This window comes from Polypterus senegalus, chromosome 18, assembly GCF_016835505.1.
Source record: "Polypterus senegalus isolate Bchr_013 chromosome 18, ASM1683550v1, whole genome shotgun sequence".
Classification (NCBI taxonomy): domain Eukaryota; kingdom Metazoa; phylum Chordata; class Cladistia; order Polypteriformes; family Polypteridae; genus Polypterus; species Polypterus senegalus.
The window spans coordinates 20037343-20057925 of record NC_053171.1 but is presented as its reverse complement, the minus strand read 5'-3'; the positions used below and the strand labels follow the sequence as shown (position 1 = coordinate 20057925).

Genomic DNA, 20583 nt, shown 5'->3' with positions numbered 1-20583 from the left:
CAGTCTCTCCAAGTATGACAGTTCTCTGAGGTAAAAATAAAGGCTGGATTGACGAAGTGGAACGGAACCCCTAATAGGAGGCTTAAACCTTAAACGATTGTGAGCAGATCTGCTAGATAATGACAGAGCAACTAGTGCTAATTAACTCTCTGATGTACGAATACAATACACGTTATTGTAAATGGAGCTTGAATCCAAAATGAGGACGACGTATCAGCTCAGAGACCAATGTCACAAAGCAGAAAAGACAAAAATGATGGCAATTATACACCAACATTAATGTGACACGAAAATATTACTATTAGCATTTAATAATACATTTTATTTGTATAGCGCTTTAAAAATAACGTTGATAATTATTACGAAAAATGTTATGAACGCCAATTCTGTACAACAAAACAAAAATAATAAGAACATTAATCATTATCTATCTATCTATCTATCTATCTATCTATCTATCTATCTATCTATCTATCTATTATCTGAATCCACTTTGTTTGCCATGCATACTATAGGATTTTGTCTTTGCATTTTGCGCAACATAAAAGGATAACATAGAATATAAAGGATAAATATAAAAAGCTAAAAATATCATAATTCTATCTAGTAACCACCTACTCAATAATATGAAATGAACAAATGAACACTGGTAAAAATAAAAAAAATTACTGACTTTGCACATAGAAATTCTATTGAACAGTTTGTATCTTAAGACCACTTATCATTTACAATTCTCTCCAGTAACACCTACTCCACAAAATGAAAGAAGCAAATTAACACTGATAAAGGTAAGAATTTACTATTATATTATTATAAAGTACAATGCATAGAGAAATACTATTTAACAATTTTGCTTTTACTACCACTTACCATGACATATTCGAAACTACTGCCTATTAAAATAAAATAGTGTCATTTATTCTAATATTTCAAGACATTTCTGATTGTAATTAATAATTTCAGAACTTTTAAAAAAAAACAAAATTTTGAAAAGTAAAATACTTTATTGCAATACATGTTAAACCTAATAAGTAGTGGATGGAAGGATATACATAATTTAAGAGGGAATTGTTTTCTAACTATAAATAGAAAATAAGTAAAGAAAAGTGTTCCACCTAATATTATCAAAGACGCACAGCTTTGTCATTTTACTCACCTGATTTAAAGTCGTCTATTTATTTGATCGCTACATATCACTCCTTCTTTAACTTTAAAGCTTTTATTTGTGTAATTTTTATTAAATTTATATTATTTTGAGGTGATTCAAATTCTTTTGATTTAATTTAACCAGAGAAAGAAAAAAAAAGTGTTTGACTCAACGGGACACCGTCTCACAGTCTCTTTCCCCTTCTTGCCTTGCAATAACTCAAGTGAAATTCTGTCATGAGCTGCACTTTGGAGCCACAGCATGGAACAAACTTGCTTTAATATTCGACCATTAAGGTAAGTGATGCAGGAAATATTTATGCTAAGCTTGCTTAAGTAATTATAGCTGAAGAGTATTTTGCTGAGGAACAACCCGTGAAGATCGATCACTAGTATAAGCTAATTTATATATGTTCTTACAATCAAAGCTTATTAATGGGAGGCGTGCAGTGCAATCACAATGTTGAAAAGGATGTTTTTCTCATTTCTCATTAATAATAATAATAATAATAATAATAATAATAATAATAATAATAATAATAATAATAATAATAATAATAATGTTTAGTCGGACCCGTTAAAGGAGATACATTTTAAATATACTTTCAGCAAACAGTTGCCTAAAACTGAAAGATGAATCATTAAGATTTTATAGAGACTGCGATAAACTTAACATTTTGGAAATAAGCTAATGCTATAGTTAAGTATATTAAAACGTTCCAATGCAAACTTTGTCCTATAAAATAATACATTTGTTCTATAAAATTATTTACAACATAGACGTCTTTCCACATCAGGTTTCTTAATGGTGTTTAATCTACATTACAGCCTATATGTCTCTACTATAGCATGTGTTTAGTTAATACATATGGGACGATTTTAATATAACGTAAAAAACAAAGTTTTACTAAATTTGAATAAACTTACCATCCCTTCAGAGTATAGCTGGAAGTCGAGGTGTTGGGCAAGCTTGACACAACACAAACAGCGAGCCGCCAACAGGACGCTGTCATGTTAATTCCGCTGACCAATTACAACACCGCATGAGTCAAGCCCTGTTTTCTACTGGCTGCCAAAAAAAGAATGACAGAATCTTTCCGAAAATCCGGCCCACTCCTCGTATGAGATTGAAATGTAAGTCTCATCAGGAAACAGATCCTGATTTTACCTCTCATGCGACGATCTGTAAAACGTCGGCGGTTCAGGTCAAAGCTTTTTCCCTTCGTTCGACCGGGAAGAAGGAACTGTGGGTGTGCAGCCTACTCGGAAAGCAACCTGGTCGACTCAAAGCAATGGGTGAGTGAAGCTGAAAAGTGAAACGTGTCGAGCAGTGGGCGAGTGCTTGTGGTGTCAGTGCTTACCTGGGGTCGCATCAAGAAGAGTACAGACGGTCCCTTTTTGGGATGAGCCTGTAAGGGCAAATTCTGCTGTGGGCAGCTGGCACAAAAGTCACACTTTTATAGGACTGTGGTCAGCAGGCAGACACGTGAATATATGTGATAATACTCTTAGAAAAATGTATATAACTAAAATTGTAAAAGTAACTTATTATTTGTATACACAGTTTGTTGAAACAAATGTTAATAATGTGTATTACTAAAGAACACGTGTAATGCTCGTATTGTGTACTGGAGAACATCCTTGTAATGAACATTAATGTGACTTAACCTTTAATTTCTCTTTCTATGCCAGAGCCTGCCTTTGGGGAGGTGAACCAGCTCGGTGGTGTATTTGTGAACGGCAGACCTCTTCCCAATGCAATTCGACTGAGGATTGTAGAACTTGCTCAGCTCGGCATCAGGCCCTGTGACATCAGTAGACAATTGCGTGTTTCCCACGGCTGTGTCAGCAAGATCCTGGCCCGCTACAACGAGACCGGCTCCATCTTACCGGGTGCTATAGGAGGGAGCAAACCGAGGGTTACGACCCCGACGGTAGTGAAACACATTCGGACATATAAGCAACGAGACCCCGGTATCTTTGCATGGGAGATCCGTGACAGGCTGCTGGCCGACGGGGTTTGCGACAAATTCAACTTGCCTTCAGTGAGCTCCATCAGCCGTATCCTTCGGAACAAGATAGGAAATCTATCGCAGCAGAGCCAATATGAGTCGGCAAAGCAGGCACCACACCCGGCACCCCAAGCGGCCTTGCCTTACAATCACCTCTACTCTTACCCGAACCCCATCGCCGGTGGCAAGGTGCCCAATCCTCCCGGTGTACCCACCATCCCAGGACACATGGCGATGCACAGGATATGGCCGTCTTCCCATTCAGTCACAGATATTTTGGGCATCCGATCGATAACGGAACAACAAAGTAAGGAAATCAATGCGAGTCATCCATTCTTCTGTCTTAACTTGTGAAACTTCTAATGAGCTATGTCTAAGGATAACACCTGAAGACGTGTTTCTTTAAAGTAGCTTTTTAAAAAGTTAGTTGAGTAGTTGGTATTTGAGATTTCTAATTTTGTGTGTCTTAGTTTCATTTTAATTCCATTTCACATGTATGATTATTATAATTTGAGTTTGTAATGATCTAAAAAAAAAAACAGCAAAGAACCTGAATAACTGTGGATGACTGAAGTTGTGATGTGAGAAACATTCAGTGCAGTGGAGGGGTGAGCCGAGCAGAATAACGAGCGCAGACTAACAGCATTAAAACAGATGCTTCGAGCCTTTGCGTTATAATTAAAGAGCGGATGTAGAATATTAGTACAGGCGCGGTGAAGACAGAAAGACAAAGCGAAACACAACGATGAAAAGAAACGGCTCGGAGATATAAAAACGAGGTGTTTCAAATATTAGCGCACTTCAGCTGCAGGAGAGGCAGACCAAAGGAAATGTGCCTTGCATGTACTAATCAAACCAAATTTGTCCTGCTCGGAAGGTCAAAAGTCAATCGGTGTCTGCTTGCCATGCGAAAACATTCTCCTTTATAATTTTTCCGTTCTAAAACGACAATTAGAATTAAATAAATTGCTATATGTGTATATATCAAACTTATAAGCAAATCGGTCAATTGTAAGTTCAGATAGAATTTTCAAACACTTCGATTCTCCCAACAAACGTGAAAATATTTGGACATAAAAGAAAAGTGAAATTCGGTTGAGAAAATCAAATCTGATGAAAACGTTTAGCTTCTGCATTGGCATATGCAGCAAATGAAGCAATTTGAAAATAATTTTAATATAACGTATAGTTTAAATGGTTTGTATATTTCTCTAAGAATTTTCGTGCAATACTTTATGTTGCAAGACTGTTTCTAAATGTTCCAACTATAATGTTGCCAATGCAGCCTTCTTCATTTGATAATCCAGATATGAAAGTGTTCGGGTAATAAACGCTGTTGGAAATGTTACGTGCATTTATTTGTAACAGGGCTGGAGTGTAAATTGCATGCATTACAGTATGCTTGCTCCTCACATAAAAATTTAAAAGTAAAAAAAAATAAAATAAAATAAAAATGTGCAGGCCTCGTCCCATACTTTGAAATATTATGGCGTTTGAAAGTATGTATCGCCATACAGTCAGTGTAAACGAACGCATCTTAGCAGGCTTTAAACGAATATTAGGCCCTAAGTTTAAATGATAAGGCCTACTTAGCGTAAATCATTTTTGTTTACTTATTTAAAATCTGCTGACGTGTATCATTTTTATTTTTCATGATACATGAATTAATTGACTACAAAATTATCTTTATGATTTGACTACCTAGTGTTTAACGTATGGCCATTTTAAGGATTGCATTTATTAAAACGTTTCTTAGTAGCTGTCACAGACGTGTTGACAATTGTCTTATCATTTTTACAGTCTGGTGACCTTTCTAGGGTGGTTATTATGATAGCAACAATAAGGTAAAGGAATGAAAATGAGCAGAAAGCCATCGGGGTCTGTTGAGTTAGTTGAACAAAAACGACCCGAAAAAAAAAAAAGGCAGACGCTGTCGAAACGGACTTCCACAAACAATTTATGTAATTCCAAATTATTTGCAGATGTTCGCTGCAGGTTTTCAAAACCGAAATAAATTACAATCTGAACTAATTGAAGTGATACATTTTCTACTGCTTCCAACAGATTGTCTGACAGCATAGAGTTTTTTAATTACGTTGTTGGGCACATTTATTACAGTAGCCTACATTGTGTCTAATTCTATCCTATTGCTGTATATTTCAGTTGAAACAGATCCTTTCCCTCCCATGCTACGGAAAGACACACACACACACAAATATATGCACTCCATAGTATGTGTATATATATATATATATATATATATATATATATATATATATATAGTATATATATATATATATATATATATATATATATATATATATATATTTGTGAGAAAAATAAAATTTTAAAAAGCGCGACAAAAAATGCCATCTCTTTCAATATAGTAACTCTGAAAAGTCTTTAAGATATTGTCATTTATATCTAAGAGGATAGAAGGGATTAAAGGAAGCGTTAACAGAATGAAAATGGCTATTGGTATACAGTTATGAGTTAACATTTTAACGCAAGTTGAAATGCTTATGCCAACGTTTTTATTTTTTGAATAAATAAACGAGCAATAACTTGCTCGTGCAAACAGGCTTTTGATTAACCAACTTCTGTCAACGCGTGACTTTTAATCACACCCGCTTCAAGCAGAAAAGGGCATTTAAAAATATCGCGGAATTACGAATGTTTAACAAATCAAATAGATGAGCGAGGGTTGTGAAAAATTCGACATGAACAGACAAAATGCAGCTTCAGACTTTTGTTATTTTAGCCAGAAATTATACAAATGCTGATAAATATCTCCACCGTAGAATGTATTGCCAAAGGCGCCGAGATATGTATACTGTTTGGATATTAACATCTCTTCAAATTACTTGAAGAAACGAGCAGCAAAAGATTTCCCTTTCTCCATAATGGTCTGTGGTTTAGGAATGTGTGTGGAATAACTTATCAAGGTACCTAGGTAGGTAAACTAGCCACTTTGTACAGAACAACCCTAAGCACACTTGAAAATGAATTTCTATGGCTTCTGGCAAATCTTTAAAGTGAAGCGTAAATCCACAACTGATGACTAAATGTTTAAATGATCAGTCTTTAGAGTTTGGTTTCATTGATTGACCCAGCGCTGTGTAATTATAGCTGCGGAATATTTGACACGATGGAGCTGTTCAATTAATGTGCTCTAGACAGACAGAAAATGTGTGTGAAGAAAGAAAGAAAGAAAGTGCCGTAGCCACAGTGAGCCTCATACTGATGTGTCTGTCCTATTCTTGTTATTTTTTGCTTTACCTCCAGTCAGTGACAGCACCTTTCCAAGTTCCAAACTAGAAGATTGGAGCACATTAAACAGAAGTAATTTTCAGCCTCCTGCCTCGCCTGTAGTCAATGGCATGGATAAAGGTCAATTAGAGCAAGAAGCCAAATACACGCAGGTAAAAACACACATCCCGTAAACATTGATTATTTTGGTTGAAACAGTGATTTACTTGTAACTAATGGTAGAATAAGCTCACTTTGATGGTATTTTTAAAAAGTCCACTGAAGGACTGAATTGTGATTGAAAGAAAATACATTTTACTTCTTGTGGCACACAAAAACGTCTTGCGTTCTTCTGCAAAGTTAACTGCAAAGATTACGGAGATGTTGCTGCCAGAAAACATAGAAATTATTTCACGTGCTCGTGCTGTAATGGAAATGCAAACAATGATCACTTCGTAGAAGCATATTCACTAACAAAAAGAAATGGGCTCAGCCTCATATTCTGAACATATAGTACAGCAAAAAGAGTGTACATGCTAAGTTACATTTATTATTATTATTATTATTATTATGATGATGATGATGATGATAATTATTTTAATACCGTGTTACTTTAATCTGATATGACCAGGTTTCATTGTTTCTGCATGCGCCATCCTTTCCTTGGCCAGTCTAATGATGCACCTCTGCTCAGATGTGAGTGCGCTCAAAGCAGACGGACGTTCTCGTCACAGACTTTCACCGGAAGGCCATTGAATCGACCTGTGGAAGGTCATTGACGGGACTTGCTCGTTTGTGCGTAGACTTGTACCGTTGGCCAATCAAGTAATATTCACAACACATAGCGGGCATAATGACACCAGGTTTGGGTTATTGAATTATAATTTGCTGCTTTTTATGTGTGGATTGACCTATTTGAATTGAACATAGGTATTGTCGCTTAAATAAGAGATGTTGCTCCTACGTGTTGTTTGCACAAGTTATCATTGAAGGTTTTAGCTTGGACGAAGATCTTTGGATTTATGTCAATAATCTATCTAGCTATATCAAGTGATTTTTACATGTTGTTACTTTAAATTCTGTGTTGTCTTTATTGACCCAAAAATCATATTAAGAATTACGTCATATTAATTTATAATTGAATTAAGCTGTAGGCATAGTTTCGGTTTTTCATATCATTGTAAAAACGCATAAAGCCGTTTAATATTTTGTTTGCGTTCATTTTCTATTGAAATTTTTACTAAAGCAAAATGCATATTCAAAATCATTCTTCTTCTTCTTTCGGCTGCTCCCGTTAGGGGGTTGCCACCGCGGATCATCTTCTTCCATATTTTTCTGTCCTCTGCATATTCAAAATGATTAATTTTCTTAAAACGTGTTGCCCTGAGGATTCGGGAACTATTCTGTTTTATATGAATCAACAATCCAAATAAATCTGGTGATAGTATTAACCTCGAATTAAAGACACTTGTCGAATCCTCGTATAGTTCAGCCCAGCCTGGCACTCTCAGTAGTAGAAATGTTCAACTTTTTTCGAAGGCTTACAGTGTGGGTTTTAGGGGTTAACTTTAAAATATGCGCTCGGTGTTATCTGTCGACTGTTTTGTTCTGGTAGCTGTGTTTTTAAAAGGTGGAAATGGGTTAATAATTCAGATTTATCGAGCTCACACAGGTTTAATAATAATAATAATAATAATAATAAGTGATTTTGAAAGTTAATTTTCAAATTAGGAATCCATCATTTCGGCCGAAAAAATTCTAAATTATGTACTAAACGGACTGTCAGACTGATTGACCTAAACTACTAAGAACACCACCACCATCATTAATAATAATAATAAGAAGAAGAAGAAGAAGGTTATACTTATTTTTTACATTATGTAAACATATACATTACTGACCTTAAAATACGAGCATCTACCATTTAAATTTTTGATGAAGAATGTCGTGTCCGAAATTGTTTAATTTTTCAAAACGTTGGCGCCTGTTTGACCTTCGTAATATCATAAAATGAACATATTTCTATTTTACACCGTAGACAAGTAGCGACAAAATATAAGAAACATTATAAAATAAGATTCGGCAGTGATATGCTTAAACAATGTGGTCTACCACTTCCTACGCTGTATTTTTATGTGCAAATGAAATATAATTAAAATGTGAGAGAGGAAATGGAGAGTGCAACTCAAATAAAATATCGGCTTTGTTAGAGTTTCATCATCAGTTAAGTATATGTTTTGGCACGGTATATGGCTATCACTGTTTCAATTTGTCGTACAATTCTAGAAATATGTGGTCGTTGAAAAATGAAAACATTTTAAACATCGATCGAAAAAGTGTCTTCATATTTCATTACAAGAGATAACAGGACAAATATTGACCAAAATAGTATTTGAGTAGGATAGTTAGTAAAATGGATTACGAAACGTTAAGAGATGCTTTATCTCACGATTGAAATACATTTGTGCAGAGCAGAGACTTCGAGATTCACGCTTTTTTGTCTGACTAAGCGAGCAGAGATCTTTTCCTTTAGCGTGACCTCTGTGTGTGTTTTCCCCCCCAGCGACCTCCTTATAAAAATGACTTGATTAGATTACTACAGGCCTTTTTGAGTAATGGAGTTAATGTTATGGAAGCAGAAATGACATTTTTTTAAGAGAGAATGCCTGTAAAATATAACGGTCCGCAGTAACCGTATACATTCCGACCCCCAGCTCTGCCTCCTGAAAGGCTCCTTGAATTTTCCCCTCCATGTTTTCCGTTTTCCAACCATTAATATTGTTATATTACTAGAGTGTTTTATGGAATTCTTTTTTTTTTTTTTTTCATCAAGAGTTTAGACGGCGCTGTTAATGAGTTGGAATTTGAAATAATTTGTAGGGCAATGCAAATCATACGCAGAAAACTTTCAACTAGGATTCTAGCCCGGAAAGGTTATAAAAAGAATTCGAATGTCACATTTGTTGCGAAATATGCAAATATAACATATTTTACATGACTATAATTGTTTTTGGTGTTTAATTCTAAAATATATTCAGAGGGGCGTTCCGCTACGCATTTGAATCATTTAAGAAAGCCACGTAGCGTGCAAGATACTGAACATTTCATTTGCTCCTTTGGAGTTGAGACGTCAGTCCAGGGGGTCTACCCTGGATTAGTGAAAAAGACCGAGGGGGATAAATACATCTTTAAAATTGATTCATGTTTCCCTTTTCTACTTACAAGACGAATGCTACAATAATGACGAACAGCATATTAACAACAATACTTTTACACCCCTTCAGACATACATACATGTAAACCCCCGCATACCCAAACATATGAACGTGCAGACATGTCTACAATATCTATCTATCTATCTATCTATCTATCTATCTATCTATCTATCTATCTATCTATCTATCTATCTATCTATCTATCTGTCATTTAATAAAACATACGTTTGCAATGTCACAATCTAATTAAACGCATTTAGAAAGTGCGAGATTCTTATTTTGGTGCAGGTTCTGTGATATTTTGCATCATAATATACCATACGGGCTTTGCCTCGACAGAATTAAGACCTAAAAGAAGCCAAAGTTCAAAGTAGAACCCCACACATATACATACAGACTTACTGCAGAAAAAAACGTGGATTACGCTGAGGAAAATTCACGTAGTTACGGGGGATTGTGTTAAAAATCCACACGGGTAGCCGCCGGGAGCACAGGATTCAAAGCCAGCAGCTGCGGCGCTAAACCCTGCGCCACCGTCTATCTATAATACGGAGGCAGTTAAAATGTCACGTAATAACATACCATTCTCAAACCCGCGGGATCCAGTTAATTGTTTTTCAGAGTTTTTAAACGGAATAATGAAAACACCAAATATTCTGTTATTAACATTCTATTAAAAAATATGTTAATAAAAAAGTTAAAACAACCTTTGCCTTATATTTAAAGACGAGTTTAAAAGACACGTGGAACTCAAAACAGATTACTTCAAACCGTCCGCTGTGAGGAAAGTCACCCAATACTCACGTTTAGCGGTAGCTCTATTTCCCTTAAAATAATATTTACATTTGAAGGCGAACCCCCAAAAGCAGAGTCTATTCATATTAAACCAACTTAATTATGATAAGAAAGCAAACACACGTTCGAGGAATTCGCCGAGCCGTGACAGATTTTAGTTCTGCATTTGGAAGGGAGACGAACTTGAACTTTAATTTCGTTTGCTTTAATAATCGATTAGTTGACCACTTCAAAGGATAAATGTTCAACCGACGTGGCACCCCACAGTACGAAAACCACAAAAAGGATATTGTTAAATACTTGGTACGTATTAGTCAAAAATAAATCATTATTTTTTAAATGGGCGTATGAAAATTGACATTTGCGACCGTGTTTTATGCGTGTACTGATGTTCGTTGTTGTTTAAAAACGTTAAAATTGTCTTTATTGATGTCTTCCTTCTTTTTGGATGCGGGATATTTGTTAAGAATTTGTGACATATTCCATTGTTATAACAAATAAATCATAAATGCTTAGATTGAATTTTGCTATTAAAGCAGGGGTGTGTATGGGTAATGCCAGCTTGATTAATGTTCATATTTCGTTCCTTTTCAGCATTTACTGAGTTTAACTATATGACAAAACTTGTATAGAAAAATAAGTATAACTGAACACTATTGAAGGTTATCTGTATATTCAATACACTCAGATACTCAGACATGCACCATATATACACACAGCAGCCCTGATTTGAATTAAGTGAATTAAATAAGGAAAGGGATGACTAATACACTGTATAGATAGATAGATAGATAGATAGATAGATAGATAGATAGATAGATAGATAGATAGAGAGATAGATAGATAGATAGATAGATAGATAGATAGATAGATAGATACTATATTAAATATTGTTAATTTATCACTAAAGTAAGTGTTTTTATAATGTATATATAATGTGTGTGTGTGTGTGTGTGTGTGTAGGTGTGTATGTGTATATATATTCCGTGATGGACTGGCGCTCAGTCCAGGGATTGTTCCTGTCTTGCACTTTCCTGGATGACCTCCAACTTCCCCACATGCTCACGATGTATTACTACAACACTTATTTTAGAGATACATTGACAATTTATTGGCAACCTGTTCATGTGATTCTTGAGGACTGCCACCCTCCATGTTTCCAAAACTTCAGTCCCGTATTTCAGAATTCATCAGTGTAGGGCAGAGGTCCTCATCTGTGGTCCTGAGAGGACACAGTGGCTTCAGGATTTCATTCTAACCAGTTTTCTCAATGGAAGCTGGTTCTTGCTGATAATTAAACTTGCAATATTGCTTGTTAATAATTTCATTTTTTCACTACTTTATTACATTGCACATTTTGCTTTTCTGAGCACATTACCTGTGGAGCAGAACAGATTTGTACTTCTTAGCCCTTCAGTTTTCCCAGTCATTTATTACCAACATTTAATTAACACAGAGCCTTCATAACGTACACAGTGCTAAATAGGTTCAGTTTAGTGGAAGTGGTGGTTGTTTGGTCATTTGCATCTGATTATGAACTGGAGGCTTATTAAGAAAATTGGAAATGATTAAAATCTCAATTTTTGAAACTGAAATAAGCAATTAAAGGTTTTAAATTGTAATAAGTGAGTTAACTAAAATTAAGCCAACAAATATTGTGGTGGGCTGGCGCTCTGCCCAGGGTTTGTTTCCTGCCTTGCGCCCTGTGCTGGCTGGGGTTGGCTGCAGCAGACCCCCGTGACCCTATAGTTAAGATATAGCGGGTTGGATAATGGATGGATGGATAAGCCAAAAAATAATTTTAGCTGCAAATAAAATGTCTGTAATTATAAAATTTGTTGAAGCAAAAACATGAGTCCATTTTGGCTTTCTAGGACTGTGATTAAGGACCCCTGGCACAGGAGAAACCTTATCGAAGATGATTTACAAATCTTTAACTTTTTATACATCTTAATGTGGCTGTCCTAGCATTTTAATTGTTACACCTGTTCATTGTGGAGATTAAAAATTAGATGTAGTGTAAAATTCTATATAGGGCACACTGCTTTAAAATTTGTATATGAGTGTATCGAGACAGTCACGATTAATATAGATAAGTGCACATGTAAAGGGTAAGTGCTGTGTCAGCGTGCAAGGCTGTTTCCATACTTCATGCTAAAATATAAAAAAATACAAAGAAGATTAAAAACAACATTATTGCCCTTCTCTCCCTCCCTTGCTCGTATATAAATAAATATATATATATACACACACTATATATATATATATATATATATATAATAATAATAATAATAATAATAATAATAATTCATTACATTTATATAGTGCTTTTTATCAGTTACTCAAAGCTCAGCAATTGCAGGTTAAGGGCCTTGCTGAAGGGCCAACAGAGCTATATATATATATATATATATATATATATATATATATATATATATATATATATATATATATATATATATATATATATATATATATATATATATATATATACGCGTATATATACTGTGTGTGTATATATATATATATATATATGTATATAGTATATTTGGTTAGTTTTTAGGGGGAGAGAGGGGGAAATAGATTCTATATAGTTATTTAGTTATTATGCAGTTTTTACTTAGTGGGAGTGTATGGTTTGGTTTTTTTCTTCTTTGCAATCTAATGGCACCTGGTTCAATTTAGAGTTCTGCCTTGCTGTTAGGACACGCTGTATGCTTGCACAATGTAAAAATTGGAATGAGAAGATCATGAAAATGGATGAATGCTTATATTAGAGCATTAGGAAAATCTAGATGAGAACACACCATTCAGGCCAACAAAGCTCACCGTTCCTGCCCACTTAATTCTTCCAAAATAAAATCAAGTCCTCCTGTCAACCATACTACTTGGTCACTTATTCCAGCTGTCTGTGGGTCTCTGTGTGAAGAAAAACTTTAATGTTTGTGCAAATTTTACCTTTAACAAGTTTCCAACTGTGTCCCCATGTTGTTGATTAACTTGTTTTAAAGTCATCTCAATACACTGCAGTAATTCCCTTCATCATTTTAAACACTTCAGTCAGGTCTCCTCTTAATTTTCTTTTCCTTAAACTTTAAAGGGCTCAGCTCTTTTAATCTTCTCCTCATAACTCATCCCCTGTAGCCCCTGAATCAGCCCAGTCGCTCTTCTCTGGACCTTCTCTTGTGCTGTTATGTCCTTTTTATAGTCTGGAGACCAAAACTGCACACAGGACTCCAGATGAGGCCTCACCAGTGTGTTATAAAGCAAGAGCAAAACCTCCTGTGACTTGTACTCCACACATCAAGGCGCTATATAACCTGACATTCTGTTAGCCTTCTTAATGTCTTCTGAACACTGCCTGGCAGTTGATAGTTTCCAGTCCACTATGACTTCTAAATCCTTCTCATAAGGTGTACACTTGATTTTCAGACCTCCCATTGTGTACTCACACCTAACATTTTTACTCCCACCATGTTATACTTTACATTTACTGACTAAATTTCATCTGCCACAAATCTGTCCAAGACTGTCTGTTGTTCAAGTCCACCTGTGATGATTCAACAGATTCAAGATTATCTGTCAATCCACCAAGGCTGGTATCATCTGCAAAGCTTAACCAACTTGTTATAACAAAGATAGATAGATAGATAGATAGATAGATAGATAGATAGATAGATAGATAGATAGATAGATAGATAGATAGATATGAAAGGCACTATATAATAGATAGATAGATAGATAGATAGATAGATAGATAGATAGATAGATAGATAGATAGATAGATAGATAGGAAAGGCACTATATAATAGATAGATAGATAGATAGATAGATAGATAGATAGATAGATAGATAGATAGATAGATAGATAGATAGATAGATAGATAGATAGTCAATGAAACAAACCAATAATGCATATAATATGAGGGAGTAAATAACAACAACAGTCTATGTCCTTGTAGGAGATTATAAAGAGCTCCAGGTCATTATTTGTGAACTTTGCATTTTATTTAGAAGTAATCTAATGATACTTAAGTGACCCACCATTGTGACTTCCAGCACTGGAAAACATTAATTCAATTTTCTCCAATAAGCTCTCCCAGATCTGTCACAGGACATATCTATCTATCTATCTATCTATCTATCTATCTATCTATCTATCTATCTATCTATCTATCTATCTATCTATCTATCTATCTATCTATCTATCTATCTATCTATCTATCTATCTATCTAATAGAAAACAGGCTTTCAGTACAATGATACTCCATGTATAGCAATACTTCCATATTATCCAGCCATCCATCCATTTTCCAACCTGCTATATCCTAACTACAGGGTCATGGGGGTCCACTGGAGCCAATCCCAGCCAACACAGGGCGCAAGGCAGGAATCAAACCCCGAGCAGGCCAGCCCACCGCAGGGCACACACACACAGGCACACACACGCACACACAGGACAATTTAGGATCGTTAATGCACCTAACCTGCATGTCTTTGGACTGTGGGAGGAAACCCACACAGACACGGGGAGAACATGCAGACTCCACGCAGGGAGGACCTGGGAAGCAAACCCAGGTCTCCTTATTGCGAGGCAGCAGCGCTACCACTGCGCCACCGTACCACCCTGTCATATTATTTTATATATAACCATTAAATATATGGAGGTTTTCTTATCACTGCTACCTAGTTGATTCAAAGATGTGCCCATTAAGTGAATTTTCATCTTCAAATTAGGCTCCAGCACCCCATCACCCTGAACTAGATTTAGAAAATTTCCAAATGTTGGAAACTTTTACAGCATTTGTAGATCGCAAATCACTGATCACTGATCTTTTATTTTGCTCTGCCATTTACAGGGACTCTTCAACTAATGAATTTCTTTAAAAAAATAAAACAGAGACCATTGTTATGTGGTATTGTGGAAAGCAGACAATTAGCCTGTCAACAGTTGCATACAGACCATGAAGTTAACTAGCCACATTCGACCAGTTCAAACAATCACAGAATGCCCATTTTGAACTCCCAGTCTGGAATGGTGGGAAACAACGCTTCACAGGTAGCTGCTGTCAGCTTTAAACACGTATTATTTTGTACATCTACAGCCATCCCAAACACTCTCACAGTAATGTATAATTTCCGTGTGCAATTTACAAAATCAATGCAATTAAAAGCTACCACATCTCATATTATACTCTTAGTTCTGTTTACAGAAGCTGTCTTATGAATGGCAGTCTATTTAAAGCAGGCTAGTCGAGCCTTGTCTCTATAATTTTGATTACAGAAAGACCAAGGACTGGAGCAATTGTAATGTGTATTTCAGGTATCCATCATAAGAACAAAATCCATTAATGTTTAATTCAATGTGATTTCAGTAATGCTTTACCTTAGACCACCCGTAACTTTGCTTATGGGGTACTCTATAATGTAAAAATGTAACCTGCATAAAATTTGAGAATGTAAAAAAAAAAAAAGAAAATTAAAAGAAAAGCTAATACATACCTGAACTGTTCTCTTCTGTATTCTCTACAGACGCCGAATGGATTGCCCACGGTGAACAGTTTTGTCTCAGCACCCAGCATGGCGCCTTACCACCCAGCCACTCAAGTGTCACCTTACATGGCGTACAGCGCCACCACGTCGGGCTATGTGACCGGTCACACATGGCAGCATCCCAGTGGCAGCGCGCTGTCTCCCCACAGCTGTGACCTCCCAGCGCCGCTGCCTTTTAAAAGCATGACCATGGCCAGAGAAGGTGGCCACCCGGTGCCAGCCTCTGCTCTCTAATGCGCACTGACCAGCAGCCCTGGGTACAAGATCCAGCTGGACATGTCGTGCCTCCACTGAGTGAATGAACTTTCCGTGCTTGAAAGATTTGCGCAGCGGTACACCCTTTGAGGATTCAGAGAGCACTTTACACGCAGAGCCTGAAGATGTTTAAATCGGATGCAGCTCGACTAAATACATTCTAGATGTAGGGTTTTCATCCTGGAACTATCACTGCCAGTGGCTCTGCCCGGCACCGGTGGGGCCACATGTAATTCATGGTAAAGAAAGCACTCACGGGGTCCTGGCCTGCCTGACCCGTGTCCATTACAGCCTTCGTTGCTCAATCACTGAAGTCCGGCAGCTGTGCAATTGAGCAAAATCAATGAATGAACATTATAGAAAAGAAAAACTAAATTATATGTGCTATCTTTGCACCCAGGGCTAAAAAGTGAAACAGTCCTACGAATAATTAAAATGAATCAGATGTATTATGATGTGCAAGAATGCTGCTGTCACATGCACATGAAGATTTAAGAAAGAGCTTTATTGCTTATAGTTAAATAAAACATTTCCTTTTGATTGATCATCTATACTATTTTAAGATCCTGATCCCACGTCATTTTGGGAAGTGCTTCTCTCCTTTTTTTTTCCCTCTGATTTTTGCTTCTGAAGATTTTCCTCAGATGATTTAATTTGCTCTTTCTGGATGGGGTTGTGTGTCGCCACACGGGTGCCCACTAACTCCAAAAGGTCATGTGCGATGATGCTTCTGTGACAGCAATGTGAATTCTCGGGCATTTGGGGTTGAACGCGTGTTTGCCTGGTGCCTCGGGCCAGCTGAGACTAAACGAAACCTTCATGATGCCTGCAAGGACTATTCTTACTGGACGTGGTGCTGCCACAGCTAACCGGGCCCACCCCCCTCTCGGGCTGAGAGAACGACGAGAGAGGCACCGCAGGCTGAACGTTCACACCAAGGCCAATACTGTATCTGAGAGATCAAAAAAAGGTGGAGGGGCTGGGGTGACGAGCTGCACAAATCCAATGATGTAATTGTGAGGACTAATGTATCTTGTGTTATTTGTACAGTAAATACAAAAAGGAGCAACTTTATTTTTCATAAACTGCCGTTCAGTCTTTGCTTCACTTGCCAGTTCTCTCTGTCTGATTTGCTCTTTTTACTTCAGTCACGTCCTCTGACTCATTTCTTTTACTGATTGTGCTGTCGAGAAGATGTACATTACAACATTAGAAGAATCTAGTCGAGAACAGGTCACTCAGCCCAACAAAGCTCGCCGGTTCTATCCATTTAATTCTTATAAAATAACCTCAAGATGAGTTTTGAAAATCCCTAAAGTCCTACTGTCTGCCACACTGCTTGGTCTCTTATTGCAAGTGTCTTTGGTTCTCTGTGTAAAGAGAAACTTCCAAATGTTTGTATGAAATTTACCCTTCACAAGTTTCTCACGGTGTCCTGTGTTCTTGACTGACTCATTTTAAAGTCACCGTCTTGATCCACTGTACTAATTCCCTTCATAATTTTAAACACTTCAATCATGTCACCTCTTAATCTTCTTTTGCTTAAACTGTAAAGGCTCAGCTCTGTTCATTTTTCCTCATAACTCAACCCCTGTAGCCCTGAATCAGCCTAGTCGCTCTTCTCTGGACCTTCTCTTGTGCTGCTATGTCCTTTTTTGTAGTCTGGAGTACAAAACTGCACACAGAACTGCAGATGAGGCCTCACCAGTGTGTTATAAAGTTTAAGCAGAACCTCCTTGAGCTTGTACCCTACACATCATGTTAAATAACCTCTTAATGGCTTCTGAACACTCTCTGGCAGTTGATAGTGTCTAGTCCACTATGACTCCTAAGTCCTTCTCATAACTTGTACTTCCTTTTTCAGACCTCCCATTGCGTGTTCAAACCTCAAATGTTTACTTCCTTCATGTAATACTTTACGTTTACTGACATTAAATTTCATCTGCCACAAATCTACCCAAATCTGTATGCTGTCCAAGTCCACCAGTGATGATTCAATGGATTCTCGATTATCTTCCAATCCACATACCTTGGTGTCATCTGCAGACCTAACCATCTTGTTACTTATATTTCTATCCAAATCATTAAAATAAGAGCAGGCTTAGCACTAACCCCTGCTGGACACCACTCTTAACAACACCCAGTTCTGATGAGGTTCCTCACCCTCTGCGTCCTGAGTCTGATCCAATTCTACACCCATCTAAGTGCACTCCCACTTCTTTTAGTTTGATGCCCAGCCTCTAATGTGGCACCTTATCAAATGCTTTCTGAAAGTCAAGGTAAATAATCTCATTACATTAGAAACATATTCCCTTTATTTTCTTTGGGTTAAGTTGCACAGTAACATTTTTTTTTTTAATTTTTATATATTCTTCATAGAGCATTGTCCCAGAGCCTCACCCAGAACAGATGTAAATGTTGTTAACTGATATACAAAAGAACACAGAATGAACATAGAAGAAATGGAACGTATCTGGGATGGATGAGGTAGAAGAGGGAAAATCTGGACTGTGTAAAAGTCTGGAGGAGAGTGCAAACCCCCTCAGGTTGAACAGTGTCAAAATAAAATAAAAGGCTTACGGACATCAGCTGGCCATTCACCTACTGACTTTGTTTCGGGGCTTTTACATCAACAGTACTCTGAGCTTTACTATTCTTGTAACCATTTAACGAACAGACTAGTGTGAAATAAGGGGGTGTCACTGAGCCCCAAACTCTGGACACATCGAACACAGATACAGTCACAGGTTCAAATATAATGATGTATTTTTTTTTCCAATAACTTTACGGGTCCTTCTAGAATCCTCTGTACAGTACACCACAACAAAAAAAAAGACTTTTCCTCCTTCTCTGTCCTACTTCTCTTCCTTCAAACAAGTGTTGTACTCTGCCTCCTGACCCCAACGTGCTTGGATGAAGTCGAATGGCTTCTTTTACCAATGACCCGGAAGCACTTCTGGTACTAAGGTGTAGGCCGCTGGAAGCATTTCTGGGTGAAATGGAAGTAGAAATTATTATACCTGGCAAATTCTCCCGATGGTCACCACAGAACCCAGTGTGGTTGCCCCATGGGACTACGGGTCCCAGCATGCCCTGGGGGTGAAAATTTTAACTCAGGGATTCTGCCATCTAGCATATTGGGTAATAAAGGATCCAAAATTGTTAAAGCCCCCCCTCCCCAGGTCCTCCCATGGGTAAGGGCTCCTGTACACTCACGGCTGGAAAGCCCATCCTGCATGGTCACCAACTATGGTACTCACATTAATTTATTCAATTCCTAGTCCATATTTTGCCTTTTTCTTTTTGTTTTAAGCTAAAGTTTTAAGCAGGGTTTGAAGTATGCCAGCTTTATTTCATTTTACTGTTGGGATACTGGTAGTATATGTTAGTGTACCAATACCTCCTGCTGTGACTTCAAATGGGGACTCCACCCCTGCTTTTTGAGATAAAATATGAATATCAGCTGAAATGCAGAACAAGGAAGAACAAGAAGCTTATAAGAACATAATGAACTGCCAATTATTTGTTTCCACTTCAACAACCAGTTCTGAGCTATCTTAAAATGGTTGAGTTTGTTTGAAGCGAGACTTTTCAGGTCATCCTTTTCCAAAATCTGCTTATTAGAGCATTGCAGAGAGCAGTGCACAGCATTGTCCACTGCAGTTTTTTTTTTTCATTGGTTGAGATGAATGGTCTCCCAGCATATCACTTCTGACCCATCCTACTCAAGGGTCCAACATTTTTCTGTCAAAATACACCTGAACCTTTCTATTCAGTTTGGATACAGCTAAGACTTTAGACAAGTAAAGGTAGACGTTAAAGCCAAAATACCCAAGGAGATCGTAGCCATTGTTGGTGGAGCAGAAATGCTTCCATTTGTTAACATAGGGTCATCTGCAGTTAGTGTGTATCCGAAAAAGAAAAAAAATAAATACTGAAGGTTAATTGAAAATCAAAAAGTAAAACAAAAATGTGAAAATATAAGTAAAATCACCAAAGTCTCTGTCTCTCCTCCCTGTTTTCAACTGACTAACACCTCCATAGCCTAAGAGTAAAGTTTTGTAAGTTTAATGGATTTGAGTTTCACCTGCTAGAACAAAGCCAGGTTTAACTAACCAGACATGAAACCAGCAGACTTAAGCAAAGGGGTGAGTAGACACCTCCATCAACGTGTTATATTGTGTAAAAGAATATGCCTTGACACGTAAAAAAAGGTTTGGGGCAGCCTCCTATATACTTGAATTAAGGCTGCAAAAGTGAAAATTGAAGGCACACTCGTGTACAGATCGAGTCTAAAACAGAACTGATTCACAGAAGGAAGTTGGCTGGGTTTTCAGGTTGGTCAGTGGAAGTGATGT

General features: G+C 37.0%; 1 protein-coding gene across 2 annotated transcripts; it reads left to right on the top strand.

Annotated features, from left to right (window-relative positions):
• The first annotated feature begins 2174 nt into the window (after positions 1 to 2174).
• Positions 2175 to 17332, top strand: pax9 (paired box 9). Of its 2 annotated transcripts, XM_039741582.1 has the most exons (4): positions 2175 to 2442; positions 2839 to 3465; positions 6444 to 6580; positions 15950 to 17332. In XM_039741582.1, exons 1-4 carry the CDS (start codon positions 2190 to 2192, stop codon positions 16202 to 16204), a joined length of 1272 nt encoding a protein of 423 aa, XP_039597516.1. In that variant the 5' UTR covers positions 2175 to 2189; the 3' UTR covers positions 16205 to 17332. The 2 variants fall into 2 exon arrangements, with proteins under 2 accessions (XP_039597516.1, XP_039597517.1); XM_039741583.1 differs by lacking the exon at positions 6444 to 6580.
• Positions 17333 to 20583: the final 3251 nt, after the last annotated feature.